This window comes from Alligator mississippiensis, chromosome 1 (assembly GCF_030867095.1).
Source record: "Alligator mississippiensis isolate rAllMis1 chromosome 1, rAllMis1, whole genome shotgun sequence".
NCBI classification, from domain to species: Eukaryota; Metazoa; Chordata; order Crocodylia; family Alligatoridae; genus Alligator; species Alligator mississippiensis.
This window is the reverse complement of record NC_081824.1, coordinates 130,940,007-130,960,432: the sequence shown is the minus strand read 5'-3', so window position 1 is coordinate 130,960,432 and position 20,426 is coordinate 130,940,007. Positions and strand designations below refer to the sequence as shown.

General features: G+C 40.8%; 1 protein-coding gene across 3 annotated transcripts in view; it reads left to right on the top strand.

Annotated features, from left to right (window-relative positions):
• Positions 1-20,426, top strand: part of SYNE1 (spectrin repeat containing nuclear envelope protein 1) — a 535,576-nt gene that overhangs the window by 428,149 nt on the left and 87,001 nt on the right. For all 3 annotated transcript variants that reach the window (XM_059714126.1, XM_059714134.1, XM_059714130.1), the window contains 10 exons: positions 930-1,049; positions 5,477-5,677; positions 6,493-6,666; positions 7,199-7,330; positions 10,230-10,426; positions 11,349-11,481; positions 11,590-11,772; positions 14,087-14,236; positions 15,839-16,015; positions 18,848-19,003. In XM_059714126.1, coding sequence (XP_059570109.1) covers positions 930-1,049; positions 5,477-5,677; positions 6,493-6,666; positions 7,199-7,330; positions 10,230-10,426; positions 11,349-11,481; positions 11,590-11,772; positions 14,087-14,236; positions 15,839-16,015; positions 18,848-19,003 — 1,623 coding nt within the window. The remainder of the gene's footprint in view (positions 1-929; positions 1,050-5,476; positions 5,678-6,492; positions 6,667-7,198; positions 7,331-10,229; positions 10,427-11,348; positions 11,482-11,589; positions 11,773-14,086; positions 14,237-15,838; positions 16,016-18,847; positions 19,004-20,426) is intronic.

The window sequence follows — 20,426 nt, the reverse complement described above, 5'->3', positions numbered from 1 at the left end:
AGGGCCCCAGGCTATTTGGTCAAAGCTGGCAACCTGAACTGCACACACAAAGTTATTGGATGCCACTGCAGATTCTGGAGCACTAGCAGAATGTACTCCTGGCAACCCACCCCCATCGAAAGGCAACAGTCATTCTGTACCAGCTGCAGGATTTGTTTTTAGAGCTACAAGTACTTTGTGTTACTGGAAGTCAGTGGGTTTACTTGGATATAAAAAGTTGCATAAAGGATTTGCAATAGGAACCTTTAAAATGGTTGAGATACTAGTCCTCATCTTAGGAGAGTTACATAAGGCTCCTAGCTATGCTATAGGCTGCCTCCATGACTAGGGACAGAAGTTTCACATAAACTGGTTTAAAAGGTCAGAAACTGGTTTAAACCTGTAACAGAACATAAGTTCCATGCACATAAACCAGTTTCAAAATGGCCCAAAATGGTTTAAGATAAACCTGGTTGCTTGTACTACCAGATTTAACTGATTTGGGTCAAACCAATTTATGGAACTTCTGTCCCATAAGTTACAAGGTTAATTTTAAGAAAGTGCTAAAACACTTAATGCTTCTTGGGTACTTGCATCATTAATTGGCAGTAGAAAACCTGATGATCAGATTTGCTTTAAACAATGGAAATATAACATTTAATGTGGCTTTATTTCCAGTAATATAAAAATGTATTTACAGCAGATCTACAATTTAAAAAAAATCTTGAACTACTGTCTGTTCTCTCTTTCCTGTATCTCTTCAGGTAATTCCGTGTCCAGGGGTTTCACACAACTATTGTGAACACAAAATTCACTATTAAATAAAATTCTGGGGATAGATCAGTATTTGAAACCAAAAAGAGTCTAAGTAAATGGTAATTGTACAGAGCAACTACAAGACTGTCTAGTTATGTGATCTCCTTGTGAAACAACTTGGTTCCCTTATGCAGGCCATCCTACAAGCAGAAGATAGTCTAAAGGAGTTAGATGCTGGAATCGGTGAACTAAAGAAGCGTGGGGAAAAACTGCAGATTGACCAGCCTTCCATGCTAGAGCTATCTAAGCTCCAGGTATGATTTCTCTTCCAAAACAAGTTGCATGATAACTGCCTTATGATTTTCAGGATATTTGCAAACTGCTTTTATCTTGATTGTAAACAGGGCAGTTAAAAAAATATATATTGCAAAGCACTTTGATGAGTAAATAAGATTTCATATTGCATACTTATACTTCTATTTGACACTAAATCAGGTAGTTAGGTAGCATTTCTAGGCTTGATTCTATGAGCATTTATGGCTGTTTATGGACATTAGCCCCCCTCCACCCCTGGCACTTTAAACTTGGTGCGCTCCTGTGCCAAGCTCAGCACATGCCCAGAAGAGGCAGAGCATTATTTGGACCAGCTCACCCAACATCTGTATAGATCAGGCACTCTAGTGGGGCTTTTTTGGTGCTTTTATCTAATAGCTGATTGAATCAGTTTTAGGTAAAAGTTCAATAAAGCCCATTGAAGCACCAGACCTATACAGACTGTGGAGCTGGGTGAAACTAAAGCTCTGCTTCTTCCAGGAAGAATGGTTTGGGTTTTGTTTTTTTTTAAGATCTCTAAGTATCCTATATGTTTAACTTTAGTCTCCTGGGCATTTCCACTGGCTATTCATGTGAACAAAATGTAGCATGTGTATAAACATCTGCTGTTTTATATCCTCACTCCTCTCCAGAACTTTGATAAGTTCCATCTATTTTTAATAATTTCAAAAACAAATACCTATTTCCTCCCTTTTGTGCATACACTTGTATCAATTTAAACCTCGTGGGAAGCCCCTGCAACCTGCAGGGCTCTGTTCATAGTTCTTTGAATTATGTGTTCTTAGGCAGCACATGCTAAACAATTGTAGGCCTCTGTGTGCTGGCTACACAGAGGAGAAGGTCTAAAAGTCAAGTATGAATAGTTTTGTAAGAGTCCTTGGGAACAATTCAGGAGGAATGTATATAACTAAATATTAGTTACAATGAGAGCACAGAAAATCTCAAGCAACAGCAGCAGGTGAAATTCAAAGGGGACCTGGAGATTTATTAGATCAACAGATAATTTTTTTCATAAAATAAAATAAACAATTACTTATACTCATCTTGTATGGCAAGATATAGTTACAGCAGGGTTGGGAAATTATTTCAGTGATGGGCACTTAATGAGTTTTGCTGAGCTGTTGAGGGTTGCACACATCAATTTTTTCAGGAGATATTTTAACAAATTATAGATAAAAACAAATCATACTGAAAATCAAACATCTACTGTAACATATTTTAATTTTATTTCAAAAAATAATTTTTGTTTTGATTTTTGTTTTTTGAGTAATTTACATAGAGGTGATTCTATAACAGCTCAAAATAAAGTCTTACTCTTATATATTTTGTGGGGGGGAGTGTGGGGAGATGGGTGTGTTTGGGGTGTGTGAAGGGGGTGGGATGGGTTTGGGGCTTGGGGATGCATGTGGGGTGGGGGGGGTGGTGCTGACCACATACTAGGTCCCAGGAACCAATTAGGGGTGAGTGGAGGGAGGGACTGGGGCAAGAGGTGCATGCAGCAGAGCTTACCTGGCCAGTACATTATAGGTGTGGTCTGCCACCTTCCATACAGACCATGGCTGCCCCCATGGAGCGCTGCATGAGGCTGAGCACCACCCACTCCTGCTCAGGCCAGCCTGTGTCCTCAACCTCTCCACACGCACCAACAGCCCTGGCTGTCCTGAGCAGGAGTGTAATGAGCAATCATGTGCGAGCAGCCAAGTGTGTGGAAGGCAGCCTCACCAGGAACCCCGCTATACGCACTGACCAGGGCCATCACCAGGTGTGGGGCAGGTGCTGGTGGGAGCACAGTATGGGCTGCCCTGGGTGGGAGCAGGCAGGGCTTGGCCCCATGCAGAGTGCCACAGGGGCAACCACAGCCTGCATGCAATAAGTTGGCAGGCTGGATCTGGCCCATGGGCCATATTTTACCCACCTGTGTGTTAGAGTGATGTTCTGTAACCTGCTTTAAAACCAATGTGATGAGAAAGCAGGGTACACACAGAACCCTGCTCAGGTGAAGAAAAATAGGGCATTTGACCTGAGGTCCATAAAGTAATGGAGAGTATCAGGGAAACTGACCAGATCTTCAAATTAACTTTTTCCATTATTTGATAATAAGAGAATATGTGGTGAAATATATATACTGGAAGCTCTATCCACTTCCTTTTCTCTCCGTACCTCGCCTTACACCCACCACTGAAATAAATAATTTGGTTGTTTTCTGTGGTTTGGTATGGGTATTTGCCTATCTTGTGCACCAAAACTTAAGTTGCATGAGCTTCATTTCTAGTTCCTGTGCTTAGGTCAGAAGCAGCAAAGGCAGCTTTAGGTTCCTTGTATTCTGCTCAGGCCTTGAGGTCTGTAAGGGCCTTGTTATATCTTATACTGTAAGCCACACAAGTGTTGATCATCTTAGTGCTAGCTTGGAGTTTGAAGCAGTTGCACCCTCAATTTGAGTGGCACATCTGTAAAGGAGTGGCCACAGGTTAATGGAACAGAAGCTGAGTTGTGTTGATCAAAAGATAATCCTGCCCTGGAGCAGTGTTAATTTTGAGCCACATAATGAGTGCTTGAAGCCACTTTCAGGTGTTAAGGTGTGAACAATCCAGGGGATAAGAGCTCCACCCATAATTACTATGTAACAAGGCCTTTGCTCTGTATTTTGTGGGCCCAAGAAAGAAGAAACTAGCCATAGTTCAGGCCATATCAACTACATTTCCAAGGGACTGGGAGCAGTAGTAGTATATTGCTCTTGTACTAGTTCTATTTGGTGAGGGAGAAGACTAATGAAAAGGAAATTCTAGGGACCTGACATTGCTGCTGCCCTGAAGGAGACTTGTCAGAGCAGAAGAGTGTTGCACAATATTATCTCCTTCCAGCTGCTCTGCTTTTCAGGGAAGTTAATAAGGAGGCTTGTTTTCTTAAACATAAAGGCTAGGGACATGCATTCAAAAAGCCTGAGCCTGAATTGATTCAATCTTTGCAGGTTGGTCTTACCTGCCTTCACTGAATCACTTTGTAACTGCACAGTCATCCCAGATATTCAGGCACATGCCTGCAGTGGCTCTCAGGCTAGAAGCCGGGGGGGGGGGGGGGGCGCTAGAGCAGCCCTCCATACCCCTGTACAGTACTGAGCTGAGGGGGGATGTGGCCAGGCCCTGGCAGGATTAGGGAGGGGTGAACCCCTCCCCCCCCCCTGCTCCTTGATAAAAGAGCGTTTATCATCTCTATTATTAGCATTTATCACCCCATCAGAAAACAAACATCCTCTCTCATTAGTTCAAACTCTTCTTAAACAAAGAAGAAACAGAGAGACATGACCAGCTGAGCTTTGATAGGCTCCAAAAACCCCTAAACCAACACTGCTGTGTGCCAGAGCACAGACCATAGCCAGTATGTGGTCTTCTAGCTAATGTTGAGGTGTCTGAGTAAGGCAGAGGGGATGGGGGATCCCTGCTTAGCAGGGAGTGGGAAGGGGAGGGGGAAAGCAGGAGGAAACCAGGCAGATGCTACTGTGCCTGCAGGTCTCTGCCAGAGCTGCAGCCAGGGAGCAGAGGGGAGGAGCCAGCCCTGCTGTGGAGCAGAGTCCCACCCAGCCCAGAGAGTGTGCCAGGATGCTGGGGGACTCTAGTTTATCTTAAACCAGCAAGTGGCCTGGAACAGACATTGCGTAAACTGGTTTGAGCCAAATCAGTTAAGTCTGATATTACATTCAACCAGGTTTATCTCAAACTGGTTTCAGACATTTTCAAATCAGTTTATGTGCACTGAACGTCTGTTCTGTTACAGGTTTGAACCAGTTTCTACTCACTTAAACTGTTTTATGTATAATATCTGTCCCTAGCCAAATGCTGCAGTTGTCACCTAGGGCTCCTGTACACACGCACAGAGCCTGCTCCAATATGCTGGAAATCCAGTGCATCAGAGCAGACTCAATTAATCAAGTCTGATGGAACATGGAAACTGACACTCTGGCATCCTTCCACATCACATGTATCAGCATCACCACGCATTTCTGTGCTGAAAAAATGGTGGTGATGTGCTTTGAAATAAAACACATTGAATGAGCTTTAATTCAAAGTGCCCCAGCATCATTTTTTCAGCACAGAGATGCGTAGTGACACTGCACATGATATGCGGGCACTTTTAATTAGTGTGGCTTGCTAATTAAAGCTCCCAGCGCCACGTCCCACAGCACATGTATAAATACCCCTAATTTTCCATCTTTAAACACCAAATTACTGTTTCTTGTAAGGGAACTTGGTGCCTCTGCAGTATCCATTTGGTCCCTCTCTAGGTTTCCACTGCAAAGAATTAATGGAGTAGCATACTGTTGAAACAAGCTGAGAATGTTTGCAGCATGACAGCTTACAAGTTGAAAGTATGCATGAAATTAATATCACCGTTGCTACTTCTGTTCCCCAAGGACACTTACGATGAGCTAATGGTAATCATTGGATCCAGACGCAGTGGACTGAATCAGAATCTAGCCCTCAAGGGCCAATACAAACAAGCTTTGCAGGACCTGACTGACCTGATAGAAACTGGCCAGGAAAAGATGGCAGGTGACCAGAAAATGATAGTTGCTTCCAAGGAGGAAGTTCAAATGCTACTTCACAAGCACAAGGTAAAATATGCATACAAGCCATGTGTTTCAATGTTAGATACAAACCTATTTGAGCACTCAGCAAACTTATGGACTTTCCTTAAGGGTTTCCAGTAGTGATTTTAAAACTAGTTTAGGATCAATTCAAACTTATTGCAATAAAATAGTGTGTGTGTGTCATTCTTTCCAGCCTGGATTTTTTTTTTTCCAAACTGTGTTGTTATAGATGAATTCCATGTATGATGATACCTTTCTTCCTTGTCTTAATTTATTCCAACTGTGTACAATGAGTGGGATGCCTTTGTGCTGGCTACAAAGGACAAGGAGCCACTGCAAGTCTTTGTGGAATGTACCATTGGAGACCTTTATTTTACTCAGCTTATCATACAGTCCTGAAAACTGCCTATTGAATTAGTTAATATTGTTATCAGCAATACTCTGCAAACTGTCAAAAATAAATGTGGATTCATTTAAATACTACATAATGCTGAACTTTTTTAAAATATGGAGGTTTTGATTTGGAATTTTTACAAAACACAAGAAAATGTGCTTGCTTTTCCTGCCAAAGATAAGGGCTATGCAAGTATTACATTTGTCTCTGGCATATACTCCATTCATACCAGTTATGATGCATAGAGTTAGAGCAGAATTTATGCATTGGAGAAAGAGAGAGAGAATCTTTAATATCAGGGAGGGGATTTTTTGTGCTAACTGTGCCAGATATTTGTGCAGTCATATTACATTGTAAAAGAACATTTTTGAGTTTGATAATTTTTTATGACCAATTGAGAAAACTAATTCATTTCATTTTGATTTGTTTTATGGAATCCTTTCAGGAGTATTTCCAGGGACTAGAATCTCACATGATCCTCACAGAAACCCTCTTTAGAAAGATAAGCAGTTTTGCCCTTCAGAGGGAAACTCAGTCACACACCGAACTGATGGTACAAGCCTCATCTGTGCTAAAGCAGGCTCATAAGCGTGGTGTGGAGCTGGAATACATACTGGAGGTGAGTGTCCTTCCTCTGTAGTGCTGACGTGATCAGCTGTTAGAGAATATGGAAACAAGATCAGTGTCCTGTACTCCCAGAAACAGTGTAGCATTGTAGATATCATTCTCTTGCCATATTCCAATATGTGAGAATGAAGAGCTGTGTGAAACTTCTGGTGACTGCATACTGTGGGGCAATGAGAGTTTCAGGTTTTCAAGCCAGCTTGTTAACCGTATAGCATTTCCAAGGGTCAGGTGAACTTTGTCTCTTAGAATGCTCATCTTGTCTTCCAAACATAAGCCAAGTCCTGTGTTTTGGGTGACATGACTAAAAATTGACTCCCAACTGCCTATGACAGAAATAACATTTATATTATGTGTATATATTTGCCTTGTCATCTTTTTACTGTCAGTATTACTGGAACAATGTGCATAAAGAATGTAAGTCCATATTTTTTAAATTTAGTTGGGAGTAAAATCCTGGAAGCAAGTATTAAAGCAGAGACATGTAAAGCGAGTATTCATCAGAAACATGTACATTACACTTGCAGACCTGGACACACCTGGATGAGGACTATCAGGACCTTGCTAAACAGCTAGAAGCTGTTGAAAGTAACATCCCTACTGTTGGTTTGGTGGAAGAGACAGAGGAAAGGCTCATAGACCGGATCACACTTTATCAGGTTTGTGGCAGGATGGGGTTTTCAGGGGTGAATTACTGCATCTTGAGAGATTTATAATCATAGGCAGCTCATGGGGGGTGGGTACAGGGGGCATGTGCCCCTTCCAGATTTCTGTGCCAGCAATAGGGTGCAGGACTGCAGCAGCAGGGGTGGCAGCGGCATGATTTCTGCGCTAATAGCAGGGCACAGAGTATGGGGCTGCAGCCCAGTCAGATCCAGCACTCGGCAGCAGCAGGGGTGGTGGCAGAAGTGTGGACTTGTGCCCTCCCACTGTCAACATTTACACGTCTTCTATATTTATAATGAATTATCACAACAATAGTAAGAACTAGTCATTCATGTCTGAGATTTCCTTTAAATCCTGTTTGTCTCATTTTAAAGGTCTTATCCTGGCTTATTATATCTGTCTTGATTTACATCTTCCTAATACAATTTTATCTGATTATCTTCTAATTGGCAGACTTACCTAATGAAGGTGAAATGCATGTCCTAAATCAGAGTTTTTGAATGTGTTCATGGCTTAAATGTAGTGGAAATTATTCATTAATTATTTTCAGACTTTCTGTTCAGATGCTAAATACTTCTTTGTAATCTGAAAATTTTAAAATTGCCTTGATGTTATTCCACAACAGTAGATTTTCGTCTTCTCATCTTTCCCTCCAAGTTATTTGCTCAAAGTATCTTTCTCCATGCTATCTAGGTATGTTGTTTTAGTGTTTGACCTCTTAACTTGTAGAACACTGCCATGTGTGTAGATTGCCTCTGAAACGAATGTTAGGAAAGATGTCTGTCTGTAAAACCATCCCCTCAGTGTGAATAATTAAACTGCAAACAGATGCATGTGTGGGGTTCCATTGAAATGTTCTACCAGTCAGGCAAAAAAGACCTCCATCCTCAAATAATTTCTTTTCTCCTTCCATTCAAGTTAAGAGTCTTTCTTGCCCACGTTCTCTTCCCCTGACCTATTGCAGTGCCCTAGCTTTGCAATACTTTGCCTGTGACCCAGATGATCCTTCTCTGTAGTTGCATACAGTCAGTGTCTGATAATCTTGCCTCCTTGCCCGCATCTCAGGATTGCTCACTCTACCTCCATGCATATTCACTGGATTCTTATAATAGTCCAGTTGTAGTTAATGAAGACAACTGGGTTGGAACTTTTTTTCCATTTAGGAAAGGTTCAAGGCATTAAAAGTAACAACAGTAGTTAATATAATAGCAATAATATAATTCGCATCCTGAAATAAACTAAAATCATGAAAATTTTCAAACACTGACAAACCAGAAATAAAATGTACTTAGATCACATTCAGTGTTTCATCTCAGTATTCTTTTTTGGTTTTTATTTTTGACCATTTTATTCTTTTAAAGTTTTTACTTCCATTTTAAATTTCAGTGAACATTTGTTTTGAGCCCAAAAACCAAAACTTACCAAAATAGTCCTGCTTTAAATTTTTCAAAACCTTTTGTAAGCTTTCTATTTTTGAGTCAAGAAATTTGTATAAACTTTCCTACATACCAGTTCCATAAACTTTCCTTTCCTACATACCAGTTTCATTTTCAACACATCAATAGGAAAACATCAGCCAAAAAAATCCGCACCATCTCTGTCAATAAACTGTTCAGTCTCCAGTTTTTTTCCATTCCCTCCCAGTCCAAGACTGCTGTGTTTACAATGTTTCTCTATTCACTGAAACTTGCTTCCCTGCAGATCTGTTTAAAAGCAGAGAACTACTGATTTTTTTTTTTTCTCTTTTTTCATCATGCCAGACTCATATTGGTCATGTTAGTCCTGGCATTGTTTTTTTCTGTCATGTTCAGTTTCCCTTTTTTTCCTTATAATTTAGGTTTACCAAATTCAAATTCCCCAAGGGCTCTTACAGGCATAATTCTAATAAAATCTTTTCTCTCTCTTTTATCGACTGCATTCTCTGATTTTTTTTTTTTTTAATCTGTTAAGATATTAAGTTTGCTATAAAGACCCTATGCCTGTCTCAGAATTATTCAGGAGTAAATACTTTTATAGGCTTCCTTAGGATTTTCAGTATGGAAGAGAAAATAGGAACAGCAATGGAAATTTCCTTATTTATTGATGGCACTCACTCCACGTCATGTATAGTTACTGTGTGAATTTAAGACAAAAATACATGCATGTTTATTTCATGAATTCATGCAAACTTGCACTTAATCTGTATGGTATCAGCAGGGTAATCCTAGGTATATTAATCTCTTTCATACCTCTGTTTGTACCCCCCATATGCACCATTTTCTTCCCACCTACCATTCTGTCTTGCTATGTACTGAACATCATCCCTATAAGTGAATGGAGAACCTGGGACCACCATGGTCAGGGTATATCCACTGAAGAGCTGTCGCCTTCTTCCTCACCGTCTTTTGCAAGAGAATAATTGGCTTCTGGGACTTGGACATGTTGTTTGCTTCTCTGTTTTGCTCTTACGTACAGCCAAAAGGCAGGCTGTTAAGAGGAGAGAAGAAGGTTATGTGACCCAGCAGCCCTAGAGAGTTATTACAGATGACATTGGTGATCTGTTGTACAATACACCAGTCACCTTTCACTCCCAAAGACGTCAGAGCATTTGAAACCGTGTAACATTGATCTCTGTGTACAACCCTTCTGCCTTTCTGTAGTATTGTCTACTCCAGCAGGTCCTCTAGAATTGCCAGCACGTAAGCATCATAAAGGATGTCATTTTCAACAAAAGACCTGGACTGAGGAATAACAAAATTCAATTTAAAGAAAGGAATGTCTGGGGGAAGAGGGGCAATGTGATATTTTTTTTATATGCTATGCAGTACAACAAAAGAAAAACTGAGTATTGAAGAAAGATTAGTTCTATAGGTTTCTAGTATTCTAACCTTTCTTGTCCTCTTATCATTACAGCATCTGAAGTCTAGCCTGACTGAATATCAGCCCAAACTTTATCAGGTGTTAGATGATGGGAAAAGACTCCTTTTTTCAATCAGCTGTTCAGATCTAGAAGGTCAGCTGAACCAATTAGGAGAGCACTGGTTAAATAACACCAGCAAAGTGACCAAGGAACTGCACAGATTGGAGACTATATTGAAACACTGGACAAGGTTAGTGCTAATGAAACAAAGAGAATAAGATTTCTGTCTCAAAAAAAAAAGCAAGAGGAATTATGTTTCTAAGGTCTCTTGGAGTTCATTTATACAATAAAAAAATTAAATCCCATGATTGACATAAAAAGCTTGATTTTTCTCAAACAAAATATATGTACCTCTACCACAATACACAGGCCACCTTATTCTCTTCTTTGTCTAAGAACTTGTATACCTGAGAATGTTTATTTAATACCTGTATGATACAAATTGAGGATATTTGTTGTCCCACAAGCACATCTTGCATTCCAAATGAGCATTTAACTATGTTGCTAGATCTGAGTACAAAAGATCTCAGTGCATTCAAGCATTCAGTCTCTATATCTAATGACAGTTAATTAAATGTTTGGTATATGGGACTGTAGGGCCTCATCCTGTAAATGGTTGAGCTCCTAAACTAGGACATTTGGTACCATCTGCTCTGAGGTCAGGGAGAGCTTGTCAAATGTAACTTGCCAAATGAGAAAAGCTAATAATATTGCTAATCGACACAAATCCACTAGACATCTGTCCTGGGTAGCAGATCTCTCCTTGCTGGAGCTAAACAAATTAAGTTCCTCTGCCACTTTTTTGGGAGTGAAGCAAGATACGAAGATTTCTGTGTAAGTTTTTTTTTTTTTAAGAATTGTGTTTTAATGGCTCTAATTTTAGGGCATAATGGGTAAATAAAATTCCCCCTTGGACTCAAATCTGTCCTAACAACTTTCAAGAGAGTATGGCATTTTCCTGGATTTTAAGAGAAGAGAGTATTCTATGTAAAATTAGGCTTATAGTCTCTTCACCTTATTTCTGGAGAAATGCAGCCATGTTAGAGCTAAGAGATGGCCATGACCATGTTTTTTGTCCATGACCATGTTTTTTGTCCTTAAAATGCTTACAGGTACCAGAGTGAATCTGTTGAGCTGATTCACTGGTTGCAGTCAGCAATGGATCGGCTGGCATTCTGGACCCAACAGTCAGTGACAGTTCCTCAAGAACTGGAAATGGTCCGAGACCACCTGAATGCTTTTCTGGTAAGTCATTATAAGACTCTGAGTTTCCCTTTGTTTCCCTTTAAGTAGATGAATATATTTACAGTTTTAGTTGGTTCAGATTACTTACCTCCTTGAAATTCTTTACAGGATTTTTCGAAAGAGGTTGATGCCAAATCATCCCAGAAATCTTCTGTGTTAAGCACTGGGAACCAGCTCCTTCGGCTGAAGAAAGTGGATACAGCAGCTCTACGTGCAGGGCTTTCTCAGATTGATAGTCAGTGGACAGAACTGCTCACACAGATTCCAGTAGTACAAGAAAAGTTGCATCAGGTACAAGAGAAGTTTATTGCTACTATAGCTTTGTTGGTCAGAGAAGTTAATCACTGAACTGAAAACTTTAGGGTTGGATAACTCAATATGCTGTTGGGTGGCACAATGGGATTACATTTCAAATCATGACAGAATAAAGTGAAAATGCATGTACTGATCTTGTGGTATTATACTTCCCATCACAAGCCACCATGTAACTGGTAGTGTTGGAGTAGTGTCATAGCCATGATGGTTCAGAAAATATGCAAGAGGCAAGGATTTTGTGGGTATCAGCTTTTATTGGAATAACTGCATGGTTGCATTTGAAAGATTGTCTAAATCTGTCCCAGCTATGCAGTTAGTGTCACCCACAAAAATCCTCACCATATAAGCTAATATAATTAACAATCTCTTAAAAATAAAAAGGCAAGTAACTCCTTAAATAAATGGAGCTAGAATAGTCAACAAACTGAACTGAAAAGCCTGAAGTGTCTTACAATTTTAAAAATATATGTATTGCAGGTTTTTTGTATTATTTTGGGAAAATGGTGTGTCATTTCTATCCTTTTAGTGATCTTGGTCCAAATCAGTTCTGGACCCCTGTGCAGCCCTGGCCACAAGCTAAATTTAAGATGCCACACAAACCAGGCATCAAAATGTTGTGCATTACATGTGGAACATGTTTATGGCTTGTTTGTCATTTTATAGTGCCTTAAATCAGATGCACATTAGGCGAAGCGGCTGGTATTCACTTCAGATTCGGATTCAGCTGATTTAGGAGACAGTGATTCAATTTAGTGATTCAAATCACTGTCCCGAATCAATTTGGCTGAATCTGATTCGAAGATTCAGCTGCTGCCAAATTGGCCGAATAACCAAATTGAACAGGCCTCGTCCCCTGCCTGTTCTCCCAGCCCCATCAATGGATGTCCTGCCCGGCCCCAGCATCCTGGCACTTTAAAAAAAAAAACAAAAAAACCCCCTCATTTACCAGCTCCTTCAAGGGGGGGACAATCTCCGCTGCCCCCCACTGCCCCGTGCTGTGTGGGGGGCTCTGCCACAAACACCCAGAGGTCCCAACAGCCACTGCAGCAGCTGTTGAGTGTGGGCTTTTTTTTTTTTTTTTTTTAAGTGCCAGGACTCTGGGGCCAGGCAAGGCAGCCATTGACGGGGCTGGGAGCATGGGCAGGGTTCAGGGAGTGCTCAGGGGGGCTGGGGGAGTAGACAGAGAATGGGGCCTGGTCCTCCCATGGCTCCCTTCCCCCTCCCCCATCACCCCCCCTTCCCCAGCCCAACGACATACCAGCACGGATCCGGGTCCAGCTCCCTGTGGCGGCGAGCGGGGACTGCCCAAATCTCTGAATCTTTTCCAAATCGATTTGGAAGCTTCAAATCCATTCGGACCTTTTAATTGGTCTCTCGATTCGATTCAGATTTGGAGATTCGGACACCAAATCGGGCCACATCTCCTCTGAATCAAGTCAGCAACCGAAGCTTCACACAGCCCTAGTGCACATGTAGCACCCTTGCCATTTATACAGCAATTAACATGCTAATCATGGTATACATGTAACATGTTGAAGGGGCTAAAATGTCTACTGGAGTAGGTTATATACGTTTTCCTTTTTCCTAAAGAAATAAAAATCAGTAGCCTGATATCTACAAACTCTTATAGGGAAAATGGATTTTTTACTTGGTTTATTTTAATAAATGAAGAACCAAGTTTAAGTTAAATTTGATAAACCAAAAGCTGAAATTGACTAAGTCTTTAAGAAAAACTGCTCAGTTGTTTACCAAAAGGAAACAGATTTGTCTCCAAAATCCATTCAGAAATCACCTACCAAGCAAAGAGAGCAAAGGTGTAGAAAATCATTGACACAGACTGAATCATCGGCCATCAACAAGTAAGAGAGAGGACACAGTGTAAAATATTGGACTCTTAGCAAGCCTGATCCAGAATGTAGTGGAATTAAAGCTCAGATTTGGCAGCCTCTTAGAATTTAGCAGTGGAATCTTGATAGGTTTATCCAGTTACTACTTAATATGACAGTGGAAAATGGAAGTCAGAGACAAAGTTGCAGTAAACCATAATCAAATAACTATTTAAAAACCCCATATATTGTACTTGCATCATACTTGTACACTATATATATAATTTATGTACTATGCATCCAAAAAACCTTCATACTTTTATAGACCTCCAGGAAAGAATGATTTAATATTGCAGAATAATGAAGGCAGAGAAGGCTACAGCACAAATATTATAGAAAAGCAAGTTGTTTATATGCATTCCCTTGACAAAGCATCACTGATACTAAGTTTTCTACCTTTACAGCTCCAGATGGACAAACTTCCTTCTCGTCATGCTATCATTGAAGTCATGAGTTGGATTTCTGTGATGGAAAACATCATTCAGCAGGATGAGGATAATATAAAAAATGTTGTAGGACAGAGAACCATTAAGGATTATCTACAAAAATATAAGGTATTTAAATTGGGATATTTGACAAATAAATTGGGTATCAGAATTCTATTAGTAATTAAACTATTACTAGTTCAATCAGGAATAATTTCGTATAAAGTGGAATATTTCTAGACTCAGTAATAACTTACACACCATAAACCTATTTTAATTCAGTCGACTATTAGATGATTTTCCATACCTATTAAATGTTAATTTATTTTTCAGATAAAAATAAGGTGATGCACAAGTGTTTAAATGATATGATGGCTGGCTTTCATTCAGAATGGCAAATTGGAATTTCAGGTGTTCCATGCTGATTTATGAATTCTTTTCATAAAATGGTGCCCTCTTTAGAGATATAGGGTATCTATACACATGTCTGACTCCTGCTCCGACACATGCTAATTAGGACGCGTTGTAGCAGACTTGATTAATCGAGATTGCTGGAACATGCTAATTAGCATGCTCCAGCAGCCTTAGTGTCATATGTATTCAGTGTCCCCGTCCTTAAAAATGGCAGCAGGGGCACTTTAACTAAAGTTCATCGAACAGGCTTTAGGTAAAGTGCCTCCACCACTATTTTGAAGTGTGGGATGCTGAATACATGAGACATTGCAGGTGCTTTAATTAGAGCAGCTCTCAAGAGTCTCTTGGGAGCTGCTCTAACTAAAGCACCTGCCCCCCAGCGTGGAGCATCTATAAAGACAGCCATAGTGCATTCTTGAAAAGCTGTTGTTTTACAGTACAAAATTAAAATGTATTTTAAGACAAAGAGGAGATGCAATATGGGGGATTTTTTTTAAATTTAAAATCAGTTATGTTGAGTTTCTTAACAGAGTTCCAAATTGATCCTTTTATAAATAAATATGCATCTTGGGATTCTGGTTCAGTGTCAGATATTTTTTCTATAGAAAAACAATAGTAACAAGAGGGAAAATATTCACCCCAGAAGTTAGTGTATATAACTCAAAAGACTGAGGGGTATGTATGTAACTCTCTTTGATACACACTTATAAAGAATCAATAGAGACTTGACAGAATATTTTACCAGTTTGTTAATGTTGTATCAAAGAACAGCAATACTAGTTTGCTGTTCTACTTTTCTGCTACAGTAGAAAACCATTAGATAGGAAGAAAATAAATAAGTGGTGTCTAAGATCAAGTAAAACCTGATGAGACTTCAGAACTATGATTACCAAGACAAGTGATAACCAATTCACTGTTTTGTTTTGGGGTTTTTTTTGCTCTCAAAGTTAAAAATGTACATTTATCCATCCAGGAAGAGCACACACCAACTGCTGAAACTTCCTTAGCCTGACGAAGGGTTTTTGAACCCAAAAGCTTGCTTAATAACTATTCTCCAACTATTTGGGTTGGTCTAATAAAAGATATCAGATTCACCCAAGGAACCTTGTCTGCCATTTATCCATAACATTTTTGTTTAATGCAGTGTCCCTTGTAGATAGGAAATAGTGAAGCAATTTTTTTTTTAATTGCTAAAATCTGAATAATATTTCTACTACATTTGAATATAGTTGTAGTAAACTACACTGTATATCTATATATCTCTGCACAGGTGAGTGAAAAATGACAATAGTCTTCTTCCCTCTCTTTTTTTGTAAGGGTTTTAAGATTGATTTAAATTGCAAGCAGTTGACAGTAGACTTTGTGAACCAGTCAGTGCTGCAGATTAGCAGCCAGGACGTGGAGAGTAAACGCAGTGACAAGACAGATTTTGCAGAACAGCTTGGAGCTATGAACAGACGCTGGCAGATCCTGCAAGGCTTGATAACAGAAAAGGTAAGGAAGATCTTGTGGCTCAATACAACTTCAACCCATTCATGAACAAATATGCAAGAAGTATTGTAGCTTGTCCTGAGTAGTGCAAACTCCTCCTCTGGTAAAACTCTTGTCAGCAGTATTCCTTCATGTCTCCTTGGAGGCATGTAACTATCTTTCTAGTAATACCTACAGTTTATTTTTAGCACGTTTTCTCATTATTTCAAACACTTCTGTGATCTCTATAATTATGAGGTTCATTCTGAAAGAAAGGTTAAGTGTAATTAATGCTTTCTATTTCTGCAGTGTGGAAGTTTAAAGCGTCACTTAAATTTGTCCTCAACCAGTTTTTTCCTTGCTTATAAATTTTGTTAACCATATTTTTGTTCTTTATGTTTTGGAATAGCATCTAGTGGCCCTATTAAAGATCAGGACCCACTTTTCTGAGCATTCTACAAACATAAGATAGAAAAACAGTCCCTATCCTAAAGAATCAATTAGTTTATTTTAAAATAAAAGAAAAAACACAAAATGATAAGAACTTATGGATTCCCCTAATTGTAGATGCACAAATTAGCTTAAAATAATATTGGATCCCAATTCCACACCTGTTTCATTTTGTTAGTCTTCATGCAAAGAGACTTCTGTTCCATGTTAGTGTTTATTTCTGAAGCTGTTAGCTCCCTTAGCTTATTTTAGGTTGCCACAATGTTTGGGCACCAATGAGTCAGATCAGTAGCATGGTTCCTGAAAGAAACTGAGTTGTTTCTTTGCCTCTTAGCCTGAATGAACAAAGAATGAATAGACTGAGTTTTATTGCATATTGTATTTTAAGTCTGAATGGATGAAAACATTGAATTCTGAGAAAGCAATTATCAGCATGTTGACTTGACATGCGTCACATCAATGCTCGGGATCTCCTGTTAGGCAGGAGGGCGTGACTCAAAATTACACACACACACACACACACACACACACACACAAGCTACACACATGGCACTATGGGTCCACACACACATGCACATACACACAAACATGCACTTTGGTGGTGGCTGTGTTTTAACGCTAGGGGGTAGCTGGGGTTACTTGGTGCCTGAGGTTATATGGGGTCACTTGGTGCCCTGGGGTTAATTGGGGGTGAAGGAAAATCTGGGAGACAGAGGAAGTGAAGGAGCAGAGTTGGGGGATCAAGCCAGGGCAGCAGAGAGAACCAAGCCAGTCAAAGAAGCCAGGAGGAACAGCAGAGAGGTGAGGTGAGGGGCGGTGGAGGAAAGAACCGAGAGCTGGGAGGTAAAAGTTGGAGGAGGAGGATGCTGGGAAGTAAGGAGCTGGAAGACGGAGAAGCTGAAGGCTGCAGGGGGCAGAGAGAGAAGCTGGGAGACAGTGAGGGTTGGAGCTGGGTGGTAGAGGGCAGAACTGGGGCTGAAGCCGGGAGGCAGGTCAGGGTTGCAGAGAACGGGGAGGCAGAGGGCAGAAGCAGCGGAAGCTGGGAGACAGCAGGGTTTAAAAGATCAGAGAGCCAGGGGGAGAGAGAGAGAGAGAGATGGGAAGAAGGTCAGAGGGGCAGAGAGCAGAAACTGGAGCAGGGCCAGGAGATCAGTAAGACAAAACCCAATCTGGTGTTCCAAAATAACAGTTTTATTAAACAGGCAACATACTAGACAGCCCACAAAGTTATTGGTTCACACACACACGCACACTCTCCCACAAACTCTCCCACACACACACACAATGGTAGCAGGAGAGGAAAGGCTTAATGGAGGGATTGAGGTCAAGGTGTGCAGAGACAGAGCTCAGGTCCCTTGCTTGGGGGAAGAAGATGGGTGATAGCTACCTATCCAGGCTGTGAGTTGATCCTAGATGGCCAGTTGAAGTCTTCTCCAGTGAGGTGTTGTCCAGAGACAGGTCGCCAGCAGGGCCTCTGGTTGGACAGGTGGTGTGACATAGTGCTGGTCTGGCTCCTCAAGGAGGTCACACTCTTCCACCCCTTTTATAGGGGTGGGCTACCTGTGACTCCAATAGGCAGGATATGCCCAAGCAAGGGCCAATCCTGTTTGGATGAGGTCGTGCAGTTCCAGGTGTCCTCATTGTCTGGTGGGATACAATAATGGAGTTTCTGGTTTCTATTCTGTTCTTTGTTTCTATGTTGCTGGTTTCCTGAGGGTCTTTATCTTTCAAATATTGGGTCCTGGGAGTAGCTCTGTGGTTTCAGGAAGAGTCAATGCAAGGCAGTGGTCCGGTCATTGAGTTGATGGTCCAGTCATTGAGCAGGAGCTATTTTTAGGCCTGCTACCATTATGTTTCAAGCACCCTTATTCATTCTCATTCACCCAGGAACCAATTTACATAGGAGGGGTAGGTATGAGTCATAGTTGCAACACGGTTACAATAGGGTATGCCTGGGCAGGGGACGCAAAATGGAGACGTAACGTTACAAGATAGACGGTTGACATTGCTTTGGTTAACTTACAGGAACAGGCCTAAATCATACAATATTGATATAAAACAGTAAAAATCAAAACAAACATAATAGAAATACATTATAAAATAGTAAAATCAATACAAAAATAACAGAACACTATTTACAATATAAAAAAAGGCTTGCCACAATAATGGCATACAAGAACTTAGCTTATCTATGACTACTTATAACTACTTATAAGGGATAGAGGGGGCAGAGAAAGAGTCAGAAGGGTTGGGGAAGGGGAGGGAATGTATTTTTAAGTATAAAAAAAAAAAAAAGTGGAAAACCTGGGGGTTTTGCTACAAGCATTCATCTGCGCTGATTTTTAACAAATTAGCTCAGCAATAAAAGTTAACTTGCTTAAGACATGTGCATATATTTTTTTTCAGATCCAGCTGTTGGAAGGTCTGTTGGAATCCTGGATGGAATATGAAAATAATGTTCAGGGGCTGAAAACTTGGTTTGAAACCCAAGAGAGGAAGCTAAAGAAGCAACAGAAAATTGGAGACCAAGCTTCAGTACAGAATACCTTGAAAGACTGCCAGGTAGCCTTCCCCTGAAAACCTTGCATTCTCACCCCTCCAGAGAAAGTTAGGGTCTAGTACACCAGGTGTAAAATTCAGGTCTCTTTTGAAGTCAATAGCAAACTTTATTTGAATTGACTAGGATTAAGATTTCAGTGCCAAAGTGCAGCATGTAAAGAAGAGAAATAATAATATTGTGCCGAGTGTGTCTCGATGTGTAAGCTTATGTAAATATGAGTAGGAACACATCATGGCATGCAGAATTCCTGGGAGTGAAATGGCTACATTCTTGTTTCTAGTAGGTTACATTCCTGGATTTCAGTCTTATGAATATTGTATTTGACTATTAAAGAAGTTTGCTGCCACCTATGCCATCACTTTCCAATATTTCCAACACTCTCCCTTTCTTCAACATGCTAAAGAAAATATGCTAAAGTACATTTGGCCTTTTTGTGTTGCTTCCCAATGCAAAAAGAACAAATTCAAACATTCCACAAGCTAAATTACAACTGAAGCCAAAATGTGCCACATAAGTAGGGACCTACTAAATCCACAATTTCATGGATTCTGCAAAATCTGGTATTGTCCATGAAATCCAGGCAATGCTCACAGAATCTGTGGGGTGGGGAGGGGAGGGGAAATTATGGAAAAGAAATCGGTGGCTCCTCAGAGAGAGCCAGCAGTTCTCAGTGCACTGTGGCAGCTCAACAGGGCAGGGAAGGGGGTGGTCTACCCACTTGAAGGGCTGCAGGCAAGATGGCTGCTGCTCCTGCTCCTCACTGCTGATTGGCTACAAGAGCTCCCTATCATGTGGCCCCACCCCTTTACACCAAGTCATGGTGAAGGGAAGGGCTGCATGTCAGACAGCCCTTGCAGCCAATCAGTGGTGAGGGGTGGGGTCAGATGACAGGCAGCCCACACAGCCAGTCAGCAGTAACGGGTAGGGCCACTGGAGCCCATTGGCTGATCAGGGGGACCCATTGCACTCTACCCATCTAATGGTTGCCCGGGCTCGCGTTCTCCCTGCAAAATCAGGGAGCAGCCCCCATGAATTAGGTAGGTCCCTACACGTAAGTAACAAAAGTAGTCTAATACCAACAAGAGGCAGCTGGTACAAAACTCCCCCTGTGCTAAGAAACTCTTTGATGATAGAAAGCTGATGGAGATGGGTTCCCCTAAATTCAGCCCATCTTGTCCTTGGCACAAGGGAAAGGAGGATATGAGTGATATGGGAGGGGAAGGAGGTAGGGCAGAATAAAACTTGGCTATAGCTAACCCTCCAGTGACCTAAAACTCAGGTGCTCGTATGGCCCTGACTTGTTCAAGTCATCTTGAATCAGGGCGCTATGATCAGTTCCCTGCAGCTCAATAAAGATAGCCTGATATTAAGAATGTAAAACTTCAAGCAATGGGTCTGCCCTTTTTGGAGTAGTGAAAATGAAGT